This window comes from Arachis ipaensis, chromosome B07 (genome assembly GCF_000816755.2).
Source record: "Arachis ipaensis cultivar K30076 chromosome B07, Araip1.1, whole genome shotgun sequence".
In the NCBI taxonomy this organism is placed as follows: Eukaryota; Viridiplantae; Streptophyta; class Magnoliopsida; order Fabales; family Fabaceae; genus Arachis; species Arachis ipaensis.
In genome coordinates, this window is record NC_029791.2 from 34984035 (window position 1) to 35007997 (window position 23963).

At 37.8% G+C, this 23963-nt stretch overlaps 1 protein-coding gene across 1 annotated transcript; it reads left to right on the plus strand.

The window, feature by feature from the left end:
* Nucleotides 2009-7328, plus strand: LOC107607104. The gene is made up of 5 exons (XM_016309088.1): nt 2009-2070; nt 2138-2213; nt 5441-5597; nt 6515-6755; nt 6986-7328. Exons 1-5 carry the CDS (start codon nt 2009-2011, stop codon nt 7326-7328), a joined length of 879 nt encoding a protein of 292 aa, XP_016164574.1.

Here is a 23963-nt window from a genome sequence, read left to right on the forward strand (position 1 = left end):
GAGGACGATTTTGAGTTAGGTAGTTTTCGCGCCTTCACCTCTTTTCGAACTTGAGGTAGAACAATGGATTTCTAAGGCGTGTAATTTTCTTATGAGGTGGTCAAGGTACGTAGTTGATGAGGTAGGCTGATTACTACTCAACTTATCTTATAAAATTGTTTTTATTTAGATTTTCACTTACTCAATTTCAGAGGGTACCTAGTTTACTTATATTATTTAAGGAAAGTTTTTAGTGCATTTTGTCACATTCAAGCAAACATTTGAGCACATGAACAAAATTATTAAATTATATTTGATTTTATTAATCATCAAAAGTCAATTTATGATATCTCGGTGCTAATATGAATAAGACTTAAGAAGTATGTATTTAATGCACACATACTTTAGAGCATAAATTTGTGTTCAAAACCTATCTCACAAGAGTAAAATACATTTTTTGGATTTCAACAGTATGATTGTATTTGATTATGACAACAAGATAAGACAGAACATTGAGAACAAGATAATAAAATAGAGACACAAAAATTAGTGTTCTTTTATTTTGTTTGATGATAAATTAGAATAAAATATGAAAGTCTAATTTACTCTTTTTCTTTTCATATAAAAAGTTTAACAAGAAAAATATAATTATGAAAATCTGATAAAAATAATAAAAGAAAAAATAAAAAATAAGTTGTATCTCTTGTTAATGTTTTTATGTCTTTTTTATCAGAAAGGACACAAAATACACTAATTCAATATTTCTATCTATATCTTATCTATCAAATATAATTTTACGTCTTTATATCCTTATCTCAGTATGTCGTGCCTGTAAACAAATTAAACGAAGCCTAAGATACAAGTCAAGGTGAGACCTTCGAAAAAGTATCCATCTCCACAATTATATATTTTGGCTATAAAATATGATCGTGCTCAATAAGTTAAAACAACTGTAAAAAAAAGTTTTTTTTTCCTTGAACATTTTAAGGAATCAATTTATAACGAAGAAAAAAAGTGATTCCAACGTCACTTAATTAACAGGCTCACACTATAAATACAAGTCAAGAAATCTTGAACTACAATGAATTGTTGGTTATTTTTGTAACATCTTTATGATTAGAATATCATGTTTAATAGTAAGAATGTTATATTAAATTTAGTTATTATTTTTTCTAGTCATTGTTATTATTATATCTTTTAGAAGAGGGATAAGAGTTATAATAAAAAAATTGTATTATTTGTTGTATGTATACAAATATGTGTATAGAAGTATACTTGACATATTTTATTTGAGTTAAATCTCAAAGTGGTTCCTGAAAATTGAGCTTCGAATTAACTCGTTCTTAAACTTAAAATTGTCCCAATTTTGTCTCTGAATTTAACAATGGTCGTCCCTGAGGTATTTTTCAGCAAATATTCGTGAAGGGAATGATGATGTGTATAGAGGGAAGCCACAGTGAATAATCAACGGCTATATTACGTGACAATTATAAGATTTTGACTCAATTTAATTCATATTATTGGTTTATAATCCTAATCCCAATTTGAGATCTAAAAAAGTGTGATCCTCTGCCTTCACTAGCTCCATCATGTTAATCACCACTTCTTGTTCATAATCTCCATTCTACTGTAAGATTTTTTCAAGTTCACCTTCACCTTTAGCTTCCGCCCTCTCTTCCTCTTCTTCTCCCAAATTTCACCATAGCAAGCTCTCCCCTCCCCTCGACAGCACCACCCCGTGGTAGTCGACCAGCACGAAAGTGGAAGAAGGCAGAGCAAACTGTCAAATTTTGGATCTTCCCTAATAAACTGTTTTAGATAATCGATCATCACATGGTTCTCGACATTTCCAAGGTCATCGAAAAGGAGAGAAGGTAGCTTAACGACAGAGAGGAGGCCAGCAACACAGTATTGGCGGCCGGTGAGAAAGGACTTGGGAGGGAGGAGGGGGATGGAAGTATGTCTAGCGGCGAGGTCTGGTGCTCTCATTGATGAGAGAGGGATCAATTTTGGGGGTGACAAGGTGATAATGGGTGGGATGGAGATCAAAGGCGGAGAGATAGAAAAAACACAGGACATGAAACTCCAACTGTGAGAGAGTTGTAGTGTCAATTCGAGCCAAGAATTCTATGTTGAGAAATTGTTGTTGTTGTTGTAGTGGCGGCACCGGCACCTGCGAGGTAGCTGCAAGGATTAGGAGAACAAGAAGAGACTTCATGAGAGGCAGAGGCACAGTAACACCAATGCATTAAACCTCTCTCAATACTTAAAACGACATTGTTTCAGTTGTATTTGGGGCCAAAAAGGAAACAACAACATTTACAAATTCAGCGTGATCTCCATCCAACTACGTCATCAATCTATCGCCAGAAAATATCTAAGAGACGATCGTTGTTAAGTTCAAGGATAAATTTGGAGAAATTTTAAGTTCACGGACGAGTTCGAGGCTCTATTACAAGTTTAGGGATCACTTTGAGAATTAATTCATTTTATTCATGACAATAGATATAGTTGTTTGAGTTGTAATAATTGTTGATTACCTTGTAATAATTGAAATATGAAATGTATGTATGTATATATGTATGACAAAAGAAAAAGTTTCTTCTATTTTTAGATTTATCTAAAAAAAATGAAATTAAAAAATATATTTTACTAAACAATTAAAAAAATTGAAAAGATCTACTCGAATTAGATTCACTTGATTGTAATATAGGTCTTATTTATTTTATCACTTACTAGATTTATAACAAAGTTATTTCATATACTCTTATAATTTAATCCATTTGTGGTTAAGTTTAGTCAAAAGGGACTCGCAACAAGAATATCTACAGTTTTCAACACACATTGACTATTACCTATTTTAAAATTATAAATCGTGATATTGTTGTTATTTTACTTAGATTGAGATTAGTTATACAAGCTCCTATTTATATTTTACTAATTAATATATTAGATACTTTAGGGTATTGCAAGTTTAATGTGTAGAATAATATCGTACCGTTGGTTGTCACCTACGTATGACTGACTCATGAGTGACGTGTTACAAATGTAAAGATAAGAACATCCAGGTCGATCTACAAACAGAGAGAAAATCTATTTCACTTTTTTCACATGGTAAAATTATTTTCTATTGAAGACTCTCAAATTCGGCCGGCATTAGAGTTTGCATACGTATCTTTTTTAACTTTTCAATTCCTTCTTTAATATTATCTTGAATACCGCTAGGAACCAACTAAGGTGCAGCCAATTTTTGCCAACTTTTTAATAGATTAAATTTCTAAGTCCATTTTAATAAAGGTAAGTTAATATATATGGATGTTTCTTCTGCTAAGCATTATGATGTTTTTTTTTCATACTAAATAGATGTTTTTTAATGTATTTTTCAAATTTTTTATATTATAGATGGGGATATTTCTATTTTTTTAAGAATTATATGGGTTTTTTTAAATCCTATAGCTGGACATTTTTTTTCTTAAGCATTAGGAAGTTTTTTTATATTAAATAGATATTTTTTTATATATTTTTACAATTTTTCATAAACCCGTGTTCTATCACTCCTTCTTCCTTGAACAATCGGCAAGAGCCACCTCGCTCTTGAGCTCACCAAGCGCCTCAACGGGAAAATCGTCAGTGCCGACTCTATCTAGGTTTAGACAACCAAACCAGCATTTTTGGCCGACAGAAATCTGGTGAAGAAGATCCCACCGAATTTGTTGGTGAATTGGCCAGGAATGTTGCCGGAGCTGGATGGAGTGAGTTGAAGGGACAGGAAACCACCCGATGAATAATTGATCCATGCCACGGGTATGGGGTATATGATGTTACTTATTTCTTTTGAGGAATTGGAAGGTCCAAAAATGAGTTGGTCTTCGGAAGTCACCGCCTTCAATATGATGAATACAGGTAAGATAGGAATGGCAATGGTGGCGCCGCTAAGGGAGAGCCACAGATAACTCATTGCCGAAGACCATGCCGGACTTGACGTACTCGATGATTTTATCGGCGGCGAACTTCTTGAGGTCGTCTTGCGTGAGGGCAAGGGTGGAGAGCACCTGACGGTGAGAGAGAGAATATGTGTGTGTTGTTGTTGGGGTGTGCAGGTTAATATAGAAGAGATGGAGAAAATTTTTATAGTTTTTAATTAGGTTTACTTAATCAGTTTCTAATTATTTAAATTTTGAATTTAAAAAATTTAAAATTAATTATTAATAATTATAATTAATTGAGTTGTTCAATTCTTGGCTAGTTACACACTTGGTTTCCTATACTTTTCCATATTTTAAAGTGTCCCATGCTTTTTAGCCAGTGGTTTTATCTTCGATCTTTTCAATGATATCATCGTCTAGTTAGGTCTTGATGAATCATCATTCCTGGACATTTTTGGTTCTTTGAAGTTGTTCACAACAAGTCAACAATGTCTCATACTCCTTGAGCACGGGTAGTTTTAGGTATTGATGAAAGGAAAGAGTTGTTCCTTTTGATGATAAGGATATTTTGGTGACCGAATTATTAGAATATCATAATTAGGGAACAAAATCAGGAAAATATCAAAGAGAATTAGAAAAAAAAATCAATGTAATTTATTAGGATATTATTCCATAACGAGCTTACTCTTAGTGTACTTTTGGTCTATATATTGGTAAGAACCTTGTAATCACAGATGAAAAATATGAATAATAAAGATAATACTTTTCTAAATAATTCTTTGTTTCTTTCCTAAACTCTTTGTACCATGGTAACCTGGTATCAGAGCAGAGTTAGGTTCTAGGGACTCAAAATTCTGACGAATTGACATTACAAATTGCAAATATGCTATGCAATAGTTTTGGCATGCAATCATCACAAACTAATTCTGACAATTTGTTAATTGGTTTCAAACTAAATGGATATAATTATCCATTATGGGCAACTCTGATGAAAAAAGTAATTGGTGGAAGAAGAAAGAAGAAACACATAAAAGAAAATTGCTCTAAGATTGTGGGTTACCCAGATTGGTAGAAAAACAATCCCCAGTCATCAAGAAATCAGAGTAAGGGAGCCGCCGCTAGCATCCCAGAGGTCACTAGCAGCGGTGGCGAGGCCAGAAGAGCGGAAGCAAGTCACGATGGCAAGGCAGCAGTGGCGGTAAGGGCAAGGACTACTGAACTCCTGGGCTGACTTAATATAAAGGGGAGACCCAAAATCAAATGAATAGATTTTCGATTATGGGGCTACCGATACTATGACTCATGACCTCCATAATTTTAACAGCTTGACTATACCCTCAAAAGCCCATATTGAAACAGCTAGTGGAGAATTAATTGATGTTAAAGGAGGAGGCTCTATTACTTTTTCAGAAAAATTGAAATTAAAAAATTGTCTCTATATCCCTTCACTATCATTAAAATTATTGTCTATTAGCCAAGTAACAAAGGAACTAAATCGTGTGGTACTCATGTACTCTACCTTTTGTCTTTTACAGGACATTCTTACGAAGGAGATCATTGGGCGTGGTACTGAGCGAGAAGGCCTTTACTGCGTTGATGAAGTAGCACACCAGGGTCATGCCATGCTTGCTCACGGAATGGTTACTAGGCAACTTTGGTTATGGCACAGGCGTCTCAGACATCCTTCATTTGGTACCTCAAGTTTCTATTTTCTAGTCTTTTTACAAGTAGTACTGAACCCCTCAAATGTGAAACTTGTATTCGTGCAAAAAATCACAGAGTTTCTTTTCCTCCAACCAACACTAGAGTCAATTCCATTTTTTCTCTAATACACTCTGATGTATGGGGCCCAGCCATTATTTCCCATAATAATTTTTAATATTTTGTGTTATTTGTGGACGATTTCTCTCGCATGACTTGGGTATATTTTTTAAAACACAAATCTGAAGTACTTGATAAGTTCTTTGCTTTCTACCAAATGATTCAAACTCAACTCAACAAGAAAATCCAAGTACTTCGCTCAGATAATGGTGGGGAATTTATAAACCAATCAATGCACGATTTTTTTATGAAAAATGGTCTTATCCATCAAACTTCCTGCCCAAATACACCCCAACAAAATGGTGTGGCTGAGCGACGAAATCGTAAGTTACTTGAGATGACCCGAGCCATACTTTTTAATGCACAAGTTCCAAAAACTTTTTGGCCTGAAGCTATAGCGACCTCTGCCTACTTACTAAATCACCTACCTACCCAAGTTCTCTACCACAAAATACCCTTACAAGTCTTGGCTACTCAGACTGCAATCCCACCTATTCTAACCTTACCACCTCGAGTATTTGGATGTTTCGTCTTTGTCCATATCCCTAAAGTCAATATAACCAAACTTAATCCTTGTGCAGAAAAATGTGTTTTCGTTGGGTATGCTACACACCAAAAGGGGTATAGGTGCTACAATCCAATCACTCGTCGTATTCATGTGACCATGGATTGTGATTTTTTAGAATCCGAATTTTACTTCAGCCGCCAACATGGTATTTAGGGGGAGAACAATAATGAACCACCAAGTTGGCTAAATAAACTTTGTTGCCCGGAAACTGTTCAAACAGAGCAAGTAGATGGAGTCACCGAGCATACTTCACTCAACGTAGAAAACAACTCAGTACATACAACTAGTGAGAGTCCTTTTGAGAATGTCAGACAAGAGGTAAGTAATTGTCAATCTGATAATGTACTCCCTGTTTTTAATGAGACCACTAACAATAATAGTATAGAACTAGAACATGAAGAACCAGAGCCCAATACCTTTATTCTTCCTCCAAGAAGAAACAGAGGGATGCCTCCTGATCGGTACTCACCAGAACATGTTCCCCGTACCCGATAAGAGTGTTTAGAGAAGGAATAGCAGATGTTGCAAAGGCTTTTTCCACCAAACTCTTAACAGAAGACATTTCAAGAACTGTCCGAGAAGCTAATGAGAAAGTTGAATGGCAAAAAGCCATGAATACAGAAATGGAAGCTCTAGAGAAGAATGAAACTTGAGAGAAGTGTATCCTACTGAAAGAAAAAAATCCAGTCAGGTGCAAATGGGTTTTCACCATTAAACACAAAGCAGATGGCACTATTGAATGGTACAAGACAAGGTTGGTGGCCAAAGGTTATACACAGACCTATGGTATCGGCTACACTGAAACTTTTTCACCGGTTGCAAAGATTAATACTATCAGGATGTTGTTTTCAATAGCAGCAAATGAAGATTGGCCACTCCATCAATTTGACATCAAAAATGCTTTATTGCATGGAGAGTTGAAAGAAGAAGTGTACATGGAAGCTCCTCCAGGTTTCTCAACGGGATTTAGAAAACATGAAGTTTGCTGGTTAAAGAAGACTCTTTATGGGCTTAAACAATCTCCACGTGCCTAGTTTGGAAGATTTACAAATGTCATGAAAAGGTAAGGGTACAAGCAAAGTAACTCTGATCATACCCTTTTTTTGAAAAAACGGGGAGATTTAATCACTTGCCTAACAATCTACGTGGATGACATGATCATAACGGGAAGTGATGCTGAAGAAATTGAAAAATTACGAAGGAACCTATTTACAGACTTCGAAATGAAGGATTTGGGAAGACTAAAATATTTCTTAGGAATAGAGGTTTTACGATCCAGCAAAGGAATCTTTATCTCCCAAAGAAAGTACATTTTGGACCTTCTGGCAGAAACAGGAATGGTGGATTGCAAATCAATAGATACGCCCATGCAAGTTAATCACAAGTTGAAGATAGTAGAAGGTGCCACCCTAGCAGATAAGGAAAGGTACCAGCAACTGGTTGGAAAACTAATTTACTTATCACATATTCAGCCTGACATAGCTTATGCTATGGGAATAGTAAGTCAGTTTATGCATAAGTGGTGCACGAAATCACAATCACACTTTTGTAATTCCGCACAACTAACCAGCAAGTGCACTGGGTCATCCAAGTAATACCTTACGTGAGTAAGGGTCGATCCCACGGAGATTGTCGGCTTGAAGCAAGCTATGGTTATCTTGTAATTCTTAGTCAGGATATCAGTAATGATTCTTAGTTTTAATTGTAAAAAGTAAAAGAACATGAAATAAATACTTGTTATGCAGTAATGGAGAACAGGTTGAGGTTTTGGAGATGCTCTGTCTTCTGAATTTCTGCTTTTCTACTGTCTTCTTCTTCATGCACGCAGGTCACCTTCCATGGCAAGCTGTATGTTGGTGGATCACCATTATCAATGGCTACCAGCCGTCCTCTCAGTGAAAAGGGTCCATGTACATGGCTAATCATCTGTCGGTTCTCACTAATGTTGGAATAAGATCCATTGATCCTTTTGCACACTGTCACTGCGCCCAGCATTCATGAGTTTGAAGCTCGTCACAGTCATCCCTTCTTGGATCCTACTCGGAATACCACAGACAAGGTTTAGACTTTTCGGATCTCAGGAATGCTGCCAATTGATTCTAGCTTATACCACGAAGACTCTAATCTCACGGATTTGAATGCTCTGTTGTCAGGAGAAGCAGACAAACTCGTGAACCAGGTACCCAAGAGATATACATTCAATCTAAGGTATAACGGAAGTGGTTGTCAGGAACGTGTTCATAGGTTGAGAATGGTGATGAGTGTCATGGATCATCACATTCATCATGTTGAAGTGCGAATGAATATCTTAGAATAGAAACAAGCGTGATTGAATGAGAAACAGTAGTAATTGCATTAATCCATCAAAACACAGCAGAGCTCCTTACCCCCAACCATGGAGTTTAGAGACTCGTGTCATAGAAGATACAAAAATGAAACGTGTAAAGTGTCATGAGGTACAAAATAAATCACTAAAAGTAGTTTTTATAATAAACCAGTGACCTAGGGTTACAGAAAATGAGTAAGCTAAGATAGTTAGTGTAAAAATCCACTTCCGGGGCCCACTTGGTGTGTGCTTGGACTGAGTATTGAAGCTTTCACATGTAGAGACTTTTCTTGGAGTTAAACGCCAGCTTTTGTGCCAGTTTGGGCGTTTAACTCCAGCTTTTATGCCAGTTCTGGCGTTTAACGCCAAAATAGGGGAGAAAGTTGGTGTTTAAACGCCAGTTTGCGTCATCAAAACTCGGGTAAAGTATGTACTATTATATATTTCTGGAAAGCCCAGAATGTCTACTTTCCAACGCAATTGAGAGCGCGCCAATTGGGCTTCTATAACTTGAGAAAATCCATTTCGAGTACAGGAGGGTCAGAATCCAACAGCATCTGCAGTCCTTTTTCAGCCTCTGAATCAGATTTTTGCTCAGGTCCCTTAATTTCAGCCAGAAAATACCTGAAATCACAGAAAAACACACAAAATCATAGTGAAGTCCAGGAATGTGATTTTTGAATAAAAACTAATAAAAATATAATAAAAACTAACTAAAATATACTAAAAACATACTAAAAACAATGCCAAAAAGCGTATAAATGATCCGCTCATCACAACACCAAACTAAAATTGTTGCTTGTCCCCAAGCAACTGAAAACAAAATAGGACAAAAAGAAGAGAATATACTATAAATCCCATAATATCAATGAAGCTTAGTTCAAATTAGATGAGCGGGGCTTGTAGCTTTTTGCTTCTGAACAGTCTTGGCATCTCACTTTTTCTTTTGAAGTTCAGAATGATTGACATCTATATGAATTCAGAATTAAGATAGTGTTATTGATTCTCCTAGTTTAGCATGTTGATTCTTGAACACAGCTACTTTATGAGTCTTGGCCGTGGCCCTAAGCACTTTGTTTTCCAATATTACCACCGGATACATAAATGCCACAGACACATAACTAGGTGAACCTTTTCAGATTGTGACTTAGCCTTGCTAAAGTCCCCAATTAGAGGTGTCCAGAGTTCTTAAGCACACTCTTTTTGCTTTGGATCACGATTTTAACCACTCAGTCTCAAGCTTTTCACTTAGACCTTCATGCCACAAGCACATGGTTAGGGACAGCTTGATTTAGCCACTTAGGCCAGGATTTTATTTATTTGAGCCCTCCTATCCATTAATGCTCAAAGCCTTGGATCCTTTTTACCCTTGCATTTTGGTTTAAAGGGCTATTGGCTTTTTCTGCTTGCTTTTTCTTTTTCTTTCTTTTTCTTTTAATTTTCGCCACCCTCTCTTTTTTTTTCTCGCAAGCTTTGTTATTCACTGCTTTTTCTTGTTTCAAGAATCAATTTTATGATTTTTTAGATCATCAATAACATTTCTCTTTTTCCATCATTCTTTCAAGACCCAAAAAATTTAACATTCACAAACTTCACTATAAAAAATATGCACTGTTCAAGCATTCATTCAGAAGACAAGAAATATTACCACCACATCAAAATAATTAAACTAATTTCAAGATAAAAGTTAAAATTCATGTACTTCTTGTTCTTTTGTATTTAGACACATTTTTCATTTAAGAAAGGTGAAGGATTTATGGGACATTCATAACTTTAAGGCATAGACTCTAAATTTTATTAATCATAAAGAAATTAGACATAGAATAAACATAAAAGCAGACCAATAATAAAAAAAGGGAATTAACAATATAAAAATAAATGACTCTTAAAATAGATTTCTAATGATAAAAGTTATCACAGAGTTGGGACTCAACAACCTTTGTTTTGGGGAATGGATGCTCCTTCAATCTGTGGGGTGTCTAGTCCCTCAAGGGAGAGCTTCTGGCGCTTTAGCTCCTGTAGCTCGCGCCCTTGCTTTTCTTGTTCCTTAAGCAGCTTGCAGAGTATGCTATTTTGATTTTTCTGTTCTTCCTTGAGTTGCTCCATAGCTTCTTGAAGCTTAGTGACAGATGCTTCTAGGCAGGTCCAATAGTCAATTTGAGGGATTTCTGGGAAGAACTTCTGCGCCCTCCATTTGATGGAGTTATCTTGCACTTGTTGTCCTTCCATTGACTTCTTGGTGATTGGGTACTCGACTGGGATGAACTCATCTACTCCCATCTTCACCCCAACATCTTTGCACAGCAGAGAGATTAAGCTTGGGTAAGCCAATTTGGCTTCAGTGGAGTTCTTATTTGCAATTGTGTAAATCTCACAAGAAATCATATGATGAATCTCCACTTCATTTTCCAGCATAATACAATGAATCATCACTGCTCTTTTGACAGTGACCTCAGAACGATTGCGAGTGGGTAGTATAGAACGCCCAATGAAGTCCAACCAGCCCTTACGAATGGTTTGAGATCTCCTCTCTTGAGTTGGTTTGGGACACCTTTTGAGTTGGTTATCCACTTAGTTCCAGGGAGGCATATGTCCTCTAGAACTTGGTCCAACCCCTTATCTACTCTCACCATTCTTCTATTAAAGGATTCTGGATCATCTTGTAGTTGAGGCAGTTTGAAGACCTCTCTTATTTTGTCCAAGTGGAAGTAAATAATCCTCTCTCTGACCATAGTTCGAAAGGTATGAAAGGCGGTTCCAATTATTCTCTGCTTATCTATCAGCCACAGATTTGAGTAGAATTCATGAACCATGTTTCTCCCCTCCTTTGTCTCAGGATTAGCTAGAATTTCCCAGCCTCTGTTTCGAATATGCTCTTGGATCTCCGGATATTTTTCTTCTTTCAGATCGAATTTAACTTCCAGGATCACTGACCTCAGACCCATTATTTTGTGGTAATGGTCTGCATGTTCTTTGGTTAAGAACCTCTCTTGATTCCAAAGACTCTTTGGAGTATTCTCTTTCTTGCCTCTTGAATTGGTTTATTTTCCCTTAGGAGCCATGATCTTAATGAGTCTTAGCTCGGTGATCACAGAAAAACACACCAAACTTAGAGATTTGCTTGCCCTCAAGCAAAAGAAAGGAAATGAGAGAGATAGGAGGAGAGTCAAATTCAAATGGTGGAGAGATGGGGACGGCCGAATGTGTATTTATAAGTGGAAGGGAGGGATTTCGAAAATTTGAAAAAAAGATATGACATAAAGATATGATTTGTGAAAAAAATAGAATCATGATATGAAAAATATGAGATTTTTAAAATGGAAAAGATATAAAGGAGTTAAATCTGAAAATTTGTTGATGCATTTAAGAATTAAAAGATGCTATGATAACTTGGAAAAGATTTGGAAAGAAATTGAGAAGATAATTGAGTTTTTGAAGAAGATTTGGAAAGGATTTGACAGAAAATTGAAAAGGAATTTAGAAAATTATTGAATTTTTGAAAATTGAAGGTGAATGATGAAAATTTGTAACATGTTTATGCAAAAAATTATGAATCAAAATATGAAAGTTTGAAAAATTTTGAAGTGGAAAACAAAATCTTCTCCCCCTGCCTTTCTGGCGTTAAATGCCCAGAATGGTATCCATTCTGGAGTTTAACACCCATATATTGGCCATTGTGGGCGTTTAACGCCCAGCCAAGTACCCTGGCTGGCGTTTACCTGGCTGGCGTTAAACGCCAGAAATCTTTTGTCACTGGGCGTTTTTCTGAACGCCCAGGATGCTGCAATTCTGGCATTAAACGCCCAGAATGGTACCCATTCTGGCGTTTAACGCCCAAAATACCCCTTACTGGCGTTTTCTTGCCAGTGAGCTCCTTTTCTCTGCTTTTTGCGCTGAATCCTTCTGTAACTCTGTGAATTCCTACAATTTGATGATTAACCTTGAAGAAAATTTATATCAAACTCCTATAAATATTATTTAAATAAAAAATAACTTGCTAATGGCTGGGTTGCCTCCTAGCAAGTGCTTCTTTATTGTCTTTAGCTGGACCTTTACTGAGCTTTAGTCTAGTATCAGTTTTGAGCATTCTTGCTCAAAATTGCTTTCAAGATAATGTTTGATTCTCTGTCCATTAACAATGAACTTTTTGTTAGAGTCAATATCCTGAAGCTCAACATATCCATATGGTGACACACTTGTAATCACATATGGTCCCCTCCACTGGGATTTTAATTTCCCGGGGAATAATCTGAGCCTAGAGTTAAACAGCAGAACCTTCTATCCTGGCTCAATGACTCTGGATGACAGTTTCTTGTCATGCCACCTTTTTACTTTTTCCTTATAAATTTTTGTATTTTCAAAAGCATTGAGTCTGAATTCCTCTAGCTCATTTAGCTGGAGTAATCTTTTCTCTCCAGCTAACTTAGCATCCAGGTTTCGGAATCTGGTTGCCTAGTAGGCCTTATGTTCCAGTTTCACGAGCAGATGACAGGCCTTGCCATACACAAGCTGGTATGGAGAGGTTCCTATAGGAGTCTTGAATGCTGTTCTGTATGCCCACAGAGCATCATCCAAGCTTTTTGCCCAATCCCTTCTACGGGCAATTACAGTCCGTTCCAGGATTCTTTTTAGTTCTCTATTAGAGACTTCAGCTTGCCCATTTGTCTGTGGATGATATGGAGTTGCTACTTTGTGGCTAATTCCATATCGGACCATAGCAGAGTAAAGCTGTTTATTGTAGAAATGAGTGCCCCCGTCACTGATTAGTACTCTGGGGACACCAAATCTGCTGAAGATATGCTTCTGGAGGAACTTCAGCACTGTCTTAGTATCATTAGTAGGTGTGGCAATTGCTTCTACCCATTTAGATACGTAGTCTACTGCCACCAGAATGTAAGTGTTTGAGTATGATGGTGGAAAAGGACCCATGAAGTCAATACCCCATACATCAAACAACTCAATCTCTAAGATCCCTTGTTGACGCATGGCATAACCATGAGGCAAGTTACCAGCTCTCTGGCAACTGTCACAGTTACGCACAAACTCTCGGGAATCTCTATAGAGAGTAGGCCAGTAGAAGCCACATTGGAGGACCTTAGTGGCTGTTCGCTCACCTCCAAAATGTCCTCCATACTGTGATCCATGGTAATGCCATAGGATCTTCTGTGCCTCTTCTCTAGGCATGCATCTGCGGATAATTCCATATGTACATCTCTTAAAGAGATATGGTTCATCCCAGAAGTAGTACTTTGCATCAGAAATTAGTTTTTTTGTTTACTGCCTGCTGTACTCCTTGGGTATGAACCTCACAGCTTTATAATTTGCAATGTCTGCAAACCATGGTGCTTCTTGAATGACGAAGAGTTTCTCATCCGGAAAGGTCTCAGAGATCTCAGTAGGAGGGAGGGATGCCCCAGCTACTGGTTCTATCCAGGACAGGTGATCAGTTACTTGGTTCTCTATCCCTTTTCGGTCTCTTATTTCTATATCAAACTCTTGCAGAACCAACACCCATCTTATGAGCCTGGGTTTTGAATCCTGCTTTGTGAGTATATATTTAAGAGCAGCATGGTTAGTATACACAATTACTTTTGATCCTACAAAATAGGATCTAAACTTGTCAATGGCATAAACCACTGCAAGCAGCTCTTTCTCTGTGGTTGTGTAATTCTTCTGTGCGTCATTTAGAACACGGCTTGCATAGTAAATGACGTGCAGAAGCTTGTTGTGCCGCTGTCCTAATACTGCACCAATAGCATGGTCACTGGCATCACACATTAATTCAAATGGTAATGTCCAGCCTGGTGCAGAAATGACTGGGGCTGTGACCAGCTTAGCTTTCAGAGTTTCAAATGCCTGCAGACACTCTATGTCAAACACAAATGGCGTGTCAGCAACTAGCAGATTGCTTAGAGGTTTTGCAATTTTTGAAAAATCCTTTATAAACCTCCTATAGAATCATGCATGCCCCAGAAAGCTTCTGATTGCCTTAACATTGGCAGGTGGTGGTAATTTTTCAATGAGCTCTACTTTAGATTGATCCACTTCTATTCCCTTGTTTGAAATTTTATGCCCAAGGACAATTCCTTCAGTCACCATAAAGTGACATTTTTCCCAGTTTAAAACTAGGTTGGTATCTTGGCACCTTTTCAGAACAAGTGCTAAATGGTCAAGGCAGGAGCTGAATGAGTCTCCAAATACTGAGAATTTGTCCATGAAGACTTCCAAAAATTTTTCTACCATATCAGAGAAGATAGAGAGCATGCACCTCTGAAAGGTTGCAGGTGCATTGCACAGACCAAAAGGCATCCTTCTGTAGGCAAACACTCCAGAAGGACATGTGAATGCTGTTTTCTCTTGGTCCTGAGGATCTACTGTAATTTGATTGTAACCTGAATAGCCATCCAAAAAGCAGTAATATTCATGACCTGCTAGTCTCTCTAACATCTGGTTTATGAATGGTAAAGGAAAGTGATCCTTCCTGGTGGCTGTATTGAGCCTTCTGTAATCAATACACATACGCCACCCTGTAACTGTTCTTGTAGGAACCAGTTCATTCTTCTTGTTATGAACCACTGTCATGCCTCTCTTTTTGGGGACAACTTGGACAGGGCTCACATAGGGGCTATCAGAAATAGGATAAATAATCCCAGCCTCTAGTAACTTAGTGACCTCTTTCTGCACCACCTCCTTCATGGCTGGATTTAGCCGCCTCTGTGGTTGAACCACTGGCTTAGCATCATCCTCCAATAGGATCTTGTGCATGCATCTTGCTGGGCTAATGCCCTTGAGATCACTTATGGACCACCCAAGAGCTGTCTTGTGTGTCCTTAGCACTTGAATTAGTGCTTTCTCTTCCTGTGGATTTAAAGCAGAGCTTATGATCACTGAAAAAGTGTCACCCTCTCCCAGAAATGCATATTTCAGGAATGGTTGTAGTGGTTTGAGCTCGGGTTTAGGAGGCTTGTCCTCTTCCTGAGGAGTTTTCAGAGGTTCTTCTGTTTTCTCTGGTTCCTCCAGATCAGGCTGAACATCTTTAAAGATGTCCTCTAGCTCTGATTCGAGACTCTTAGTCATATTGATCTCTTCTACCAAAGAGTCAATAATATCAGCGCTCATGCAGTCATTTGATATGGCTAGATGCTGCATAGCTTTGACAGCATTTAACTTGAACTCATCCTCATTGACTCTTAGGGTCACTTCCCCTTTTTGTACATCAATGAGAGTTCGTCCAGTTGCTAGGAAAGGTCTTCCTAGAATGAGAGTTGCACTCTTGTGCTCTTCCATTTCCAGCACTATAAAATCAGTGGGAAAGGCAAATGGCCCAACCTTGACAATCATGTCCTCAATTATGCCTAATGGATATTTAATGGAGCCATCAGCAAGTTGGAGGCATATTCGGGTTGGTTTGACTTATTCAGTCAAGCCAAGCTTTCTGATAGTGGATGCAGGTATTAGGTTGATACTTGCCCCAAGGTCATATAGAGCTATCTTGGTACAAGCACCCTCTAATGTGCATGGTATCATAAAGCTTCCTGGATCTTTAAGCTTCTCTGGTAAGCTTTTCAGAATGACTGCACTGCATTCTTCAGTGAGAAAAACTTTTTCAGTTTCTCTCCAATCCTTCTTATGACTTAAGATCTCTTTCATGAACTTAGCATAAGAGGGTATTTGCTCAAGTTTCTCTGCAAACAGGATCTTTATTTCAAGAGTCCTGAGGTAGTCTGCAAAGCGGGCAAATTATTTATCCTGTTCCGCTTGGCGGAGTTTCTGAGGATAAGGCATCTTGGCTTTGTATTCCTCAACCTTAGTTGCTGCAGGTTTATTTTCTATAGAGGTGGTTATGGAAGCCTTCTTAGGAGGGTTACAATCAGCACTTGCAAGTGTCTGATCCCTCATTGGCGTTTGAACACCAGAAGTAGAGGTTGGATGGGCGTTTAACGCCAATTTTCCACCTTTTTCTGGTGTTTGAACGCCATAACTGGGCAAGGAATGGGTGTTTAACGCCAACGTTTCTCCCTTTTCTGGCGTTTGAACGCCAGAAGTGGGCCTCCACTGGGAGTTTGACACCAATTTTTCACCCTTTTCTGGCGTTTGAACGCCAGAATTATTCCTCTCTGGGCTCTTGCTGTCCTCAGAGGGATTTTGGGCAGTGGTTTGGTCATCCTCTGTCAGTTGTTCCTTTCTTGGCTTTCTGCTACTTTGAGCTGAATTATTCAATGTCTTCCACTCCTTAGTTGAACAGCTTGGCATTCTTCTGTTATCTGTTTAGATAGCTGCTGTCTTGTCTGATTCAATTGTGCTTCTATATTCTTGTTAGCATTTTTAGTGTCTTGGAGCATCTCTTTAAATTCTGCTAATTGTTTTGTCATAAGGATCATTTGCTGATTAAGTTCAACAATTTGTTCTTGAGGATTAGGATCAGTAGATACTGCCCTAGCCTCTTCTTTTATGGAGGACTCACTGCTTGAGTACAGATGTTGATTTTTATCAACCGTATCTATGAGCTCTTGAGCCTCTTCAATCATCTTTCTCATATGTATAGATCCACCAGTTGAGTGGTTTAGAGACATCTGGGCTCTTTCTGTAAGCCCGTAATAGAAGATGTCTAGCTGCACCCACTCTGAAAATATTTCGGAGGGACATTTTCTCAGCATACCTCTGTACCTCTCCCAGGCAGTATAAAGGGATTCATTATCCTCTTGTTTAAAGCCCTGGATGTCCAGCTTTAGCTGTGTCATCCTCTTTAGAGGGAAAATTTGATTCAGGAATTTGTCTGATAACTGTTTTCATGTTCTTATGCTTGCTGTGGGTTGGTTATTTAACCACCTTTTAGCTTGATCCTTTACAGCAAATGGAAATAGTAATAATCTATAGACATCCTGATCTACTTCCTTGTCACGTACTGTGTCAGTAATTTGCAAGAACTGTGCCAGAAACTTAGTAGGTTCTTCCTGTGGAAGACTGGAATACTGACAATTTTGCTGCACCATGACAATGAGCTGAGGATTTAGCTCAAAACTGCTTGCTCTGATGGGAGGTATACAGATGCTACTCCTATATGCAGCAGTAATGGGATTAGCATATGACCCTAGAGTCCTTCTGGACTGCTCATTTCCACTTAGGTCCATGATGGAGAAAAGGGAATTGATGTGAATTGCAAATAAAATATATTTTTATTTTTTATTTTATTTAGTTAAAAACAAAACGAATAATAAAGAAAAATAAGATAAAATAAAATAATTAGAAATTAAAATATAAATTTTAAAAAAAAAAGAAAAAGAAAAAAATGAATTCGAAAGCCAAAATAGTTACTTAATTAAGAAGATTTGAAAAACTTTGGATATGATTTTTGAAAAAGATTTGAATTTTGGAATCCCAAACTAAGATAAGATAAAATAAGAAGTTTTAAAATAAAAATCTGAATTTTTAAAGTTAGAATTCGAAAATCAATTAAAATAAAAAAGAAAAGATATTTTTAAATTTAATGAGGAAAAGAGAAAAATAATAAAATGACACCAAACTTAGAATTTTTAGATCAAAATAGAGAAAATAAACAATAACACTTTGAATGTTAAGATGAACACCAAGAACACTTTGAAGATCAAGATGAACACCAAGAACAAATTTTTAAAAATTTTTAATAAAATAGAAGCACAAAGGACACTAATGATTCGAAAATTGAAAGAAAAATAATACTATGCAATTGCACCGAACTTAAAATATGGAACAAAACTCAAACAGAAGACTAAATTATGAAGTTATTGGTTTTAAAGGAAATTTTCGAAAATAAATTAGAAAAAGAAAATAAGAATTTTAAAATTTTTTAAACCAGAAACAATAATAGAAGACTCTAAACCAAAAAGATAAATTTTTCCTAATCTAAGCAACAAAATAAACCGTCAGTTGTTCAAACTCGAAAAATCCCCGGCAACGGCGCCAAAAACTTGGTGCACGAAATCACAATCACACTTTTGCAATTTCGCACAACTAACCAGCAAGTGCACTGGGTCGTCCAAGTAATACCTTACGTAAGTAAGGGTCGATCCCAAGGAGATTGTTGGCTTGAAGCAAGCTATGGTTATCTTGTAATTCTTAGTCAAGATATCAGTAATGATTCTTAGTTTTAATTGTAAAAAGTAAAATAACATGAAATAAATACTTGTTATGCAGTAATGGAGAACAGGTTGAGGTTTTGGAGATGCTCTGTCTTCTGAATTTCTGCTTTCCTACTGTCTTCTTCTTCACGCACGCAGGTCTCCTTACATGGCAAGCTGTATGTTGGTGGATCACCGTTATCAATGGCTACCAGCCGTCCTCTCAGTGAAAAGGGTCCATGTACATGGCTAATCATCTGTCGGTTCTCACTAATGTTGGAATAGGATCCATTGATCCTTTTGCACACTGTCACTGCGCCCAGCATTCATGAGTTTGAAGCTCATCATAGTCATCCCTTCTCAGATCCTACTCGGAATACCACAGACAAGGTTTAGACTTTTCGAATCTCAGAATTGCTGCCAATTGATTCTAGCTTATACCACGAAGACTCTGATCTCACGGATTTGAATGCTCTGTTGTCAGGAGAAGCAGACAAACTCGTGAACCAGGTACCCAAGAGATATACATTCAATCTAAGGTAGAACGGAAGTGGTTGTCAGGTACGCGTTCATAGGTTAAGAATGGTGATGAGTGTCACGGATCATCACATTCATCATGTTGAAGTGCGAATGAATATTTTAGAATAGAAACAAGCGTGATTGAATGAGAAACAGTAGTAATTGCATTAATTCATTGAAACACAGCAGAGCTCCTCACCCCCAACCATGGAGTTTAGAGACTCATGCCATAGAAGATACAAAAATGAAACGTGTAAAGTGTCATGAGGTACAAAATGAATCACTAAAAGTAGTTTTTATAATAAACCAGTGACCTAGGGTTACAGAAAATGAGTAAGCTAAGATAGTTAGTGTAAAAATCTACTTCCGGGGCCCACTTGGTATGTGCTTGGACTGAGCATTGAAGGTTTCACATGTAGAGACTTTTCTTAGAGTTAAACACCAGCTTTTGTACCAGTTTGGGAGTTTAACTCCAGCTTTTATGCCAGTTTTGGCGTTTAACGCCAGAATAGGGGAGAAAGTTGGCGTTTAAACGCTAATTTGCGTCATCAAAACTTGGGCAAAGTAAGGACTATTATATATTGCTGGAAAGCCCAGGATGTTTACTTTCCAATGCAATCGAGAGCGCGCCAATTGGGCTTCTGTAACTCGAGAAAATCCATTTCGAGTGCAGGAGAGTCAGAATCCAACAACATCTGCAGTCCTTTTTCAGCCTCTGAATCAGATTTTTGCTCAGGTCCCTTAATTTCAGCCAGAAAATACCTGAAATCACAGAAAAACACACAAACTCATAGTGAAGTCCAGGAATTTGATTTTTGAATAAAAACTAATAAAAACATAATAAAAACTAACTAAAATATACTAAAAACATACTAAAAATAATGCCGAAAAGTGTATAAATTATCCGCTCATATAAGCCACAAGAAGATCATATGGAAGCTGCCATGAGGATAGTTCGATATTTGACGGGAACTCCAGGAAGTGGAATCATTTTTAAAAGGAATGGCCATTTGAAGGTTGAGGCATACACTGACGCAGATTGGGCGGGCAACCCAAATGATAGAAGATCAACAGTTAATTACTTTACACTTGTTGGAGGCAACCTGGTAACTTGGAAAAGCAAGAATTAGGAAGTTGTAGCTCTTTCAAGCGTAGAGGAAAAATTTTGAGGGATCGTTAAAGGCATAACTGAAGTATTGTGGATAAGAAAATTGATGACTGAGATTGGGTTTCCACCACAATTGCCAAGCCAGTTGAAATGTGACAACAAAGCCGCAATCAGCATTTCAGAGAATCCCGTACAACATGATAGAACAAAACATGTTGAGGTAGATTGACACGTTATCAAAGAAAAAATTGAGAATGACATTATTGAGCTTCCATTTGTGAGATCAGAAGATCAGCTGGCTGATATTCTTACTAAAGCAGTTTCAAGACAAACCCTTCCTAAAGTTCTAACCAAGCTGAGTATTGGTGATCCCACTATTCACCTTGAGGGGAGTATTAGAATATCATAATTAGGGAACAAAATCAGAAAAATATCAAAGAGAATTAGAAAAAAAAATCAATGTAATTTATTAGGATATTATTCCATAACGAGTGTACTCTTAGTGTACTCTTAGTGTACTCTTGCTCTATATATTGGTAAGAACCTTGTAATCACAGATGAAAAATATGAATAACAAAAATAATACTTTTCTAAATAATTCATCGTTTCTTTCTTAAACTCTTTGTACCATAGTAACACGAATCTCGTATCAATTTATACAAAAATATTTTTTTATAACAAAAAAAATTAGTCAACAATCAAAATTTATCTTTAAATAAGATAAATTTGAGCTGTATTATTTTTTTCCTAGTATTAGAGTTTCCTGAAATATAAAATTCCGTCACACACAATAAGAGAAAAGGAAAGTAAAAGGAGATATGTAAAACTTAACATGTTATTACCTTGCTAACTTAAGGATTTTTTATTTTATTAAATAAAATAAATGTAATATGTACCAAAATAAATAATTTTTAAACAATTTACCAAATTAAATTTCCCATGTCATATTTCGTTTACAGTGTAAACGAGATGACAATGTGTATATCTCATTTACACTGTAAACGAGATATGGGCCATTCGCGCCTATATATAGAAGTCATTTACAGCAGACTTCGGGGCCCCAGTTTGACTTTGTCAACATCTTTCTCCCTTCTTTTAACTCTTTCTGACTATACCTTTGACCCAAACGGTGATGGCGCGCCAAGTGGGAAACGACGGGGACATAAACAGGTTGAACGAGACGACACATTATGCCAGGGCGGCCGACTTCGAGGTTAGTTTCGTTATGGTTGTTAAGTTTAATGATGTTGCCATTGTTAGAGTAGTGATGAAGATCTGGAACGTTGGTGTATGTGTTAGGAGTTAGGTTTGTAGGCTTAAATTAGAACTCTATCCGCTTGTGCTAGGTTGGTATGACATAAATATTATTAGTTTGGAATGTTGTTATTGCTATGTTGTTAGTAGTTATAAATTTAATGCCATTAGAATAGTGTGTATGACACTGTAACCCGTTAATAAATTTTGATATTTTATTTTATTAGATATTTAAGATTTTATTTTGTTGTATTATATTGTTTAATTTGTAAAAACAGTAATAACAGAAATAATTATTCCTAAGACTTTTGAAAGATAAATATTACCGAAAGTAAAATTAATTTTTTAAAATGTTAAACAAATAATTTATAAGTTATAATTAATTTTATATAATTTAAATTTTATTTCTGTTTGTTATTATTCAGAGGCCTCGCCTCCTGTTGCCCCGACGAGTGAGCCATACTTTACCTCCACCAGACACCATCATCTCGTATCTGGCTGAGGCCGGATTCGGCGACACCGTACCGTTGAGGGATTTTACTTTTGACAATTCCTTCATTTCGGCACGGGTGGAGCGATGGTGTCCAAAGACGCACACGTTTCATCTCCCGTGGGGTGAGGTCACTATCACTCTACAGGACGTGGTGTACCACCTGGGCCTACGCGCACACGGTAACCTCGTCGGGGGGTGTCTTCGTGACTTTGCTCAGTGGTACCATACGGAGACCTCGGCGTTGGTGGAGCAGCTACTCGGCTCCAGGCCTCCCGTGACAGCACAGCAGGCGGCTCAGAGGAAGGAGTTGTTCACCCTGAAGCTTGTTTAGCTACGGGATCGTGTCCACCAGATGCCCCAGACAGATGATCCCGAGACCCTCCGACAGTACGCCAGGTGTTATATCATGTTACTAATCGGAGGATATCTGATGACCGACAAGTCCAACAATCTGGTGCACCTTCGTTGGCTACCGCTGCTCCGGGACTTTGCAGAGTGTAGAGTGTTTCGTGGGGCTCGGCTGTTCACCCTGAAGCTTGTTTGGCTACGGGATCGTGTCCACCAGATGCCCTAGACAGACGATCTCGAGACCCTCCGACAGTACGCCAGGTGTTATATCATGTTACTAATCGGAGGGTATCTGATGACCGACAAGTCCAACAATCTGGTGCACCTTCGTTGGCTACCGCTGCTCCGGGACTTTGCGGAGTGTAGAGTGTTTTCGTGGGGCTCGGCTGTGCTGGCCTGGATGTATCAATCCCTATCTTTGGCAGCTCAACGAGGCATTACGGATATCGCTGGCTGCACTCCGTTGTTGATGTCCTGGATCTATCAGAGATTTCCCCAATGGTGTCCATCAGATAGAGGCGTCTACCAGTATCTGGTGGCTGCGAGGTGAGAAATGTCTTTTTATGTATTTGAGTTAAATTATTTTGTCAAATATTCTGGTATGTTACTTAACGAACCGTATATGCTCTCCTTCAATGTGTTAGGTGTCTCCGGCACAAACTCATCCTCATCGCCACCATCGAAAGACTCACTGTCCGCACTGTCCGCCACGTAATCCTCGTCCGAATCCTCCTCACCCTTCTCTGCCTCATGCTCCAGAATCGCGACATGAATGGGAAGTGGTGCGAGAGGTCGGTCGTCCTGCACGTAGGTTTTCTGTACGGACGACCCACTACCGCCGTGACCCACCTCGGCAGCCAGCTCCATTACCTGTTCATAGATGATTCTCCCATGAATGTCGAACATTAGTCGCATATGCTCGTCTCCGTGAAGTCGGAATAGTCGAAACCGGAAAACTCCATTTCCCATGGGTGCCAGCAACCTATACGCCACCCTTCCGATTTCGCTCCCTTGTGTCCCACCGAGCTTGCTCAATATCAAACTCTTCAAATCCGACAACGTCTCCACACGCTGAGTGCGAAACAATATCGGATCCTGACACTCAAATGTCACCCCATTGTCGCCATTCCTTATGCGACAATTGGGATAAAGAAGCACAACTATGAATGGATTGTTACTGGCCATTCAGCTATGTTTTTCAGAGAAATAAGAGACAGAAGAAGGAAATGAAATGTGTGTGAAGAATACCAAGGGTTACACATCCTTTTATAGAACCTGAACATTTGTTATATATATATATCGTTTACAGTGTAAACAAGATATTTTACACTGTAAACGAGATATGCACGTGTCCGTCTTACTTATCATATCTCGTTTACACTGTAAACGAGATACGTGAAAAAATATCTCGTTTACAGTGTAAATGAGCTATGGTAAGAGAATTTAATTCGGTAAATATTGAAAAAAAATATTTATTTCGATAAATATTATATTTATTTTATTTAATAAAATAAAAAATCCGCT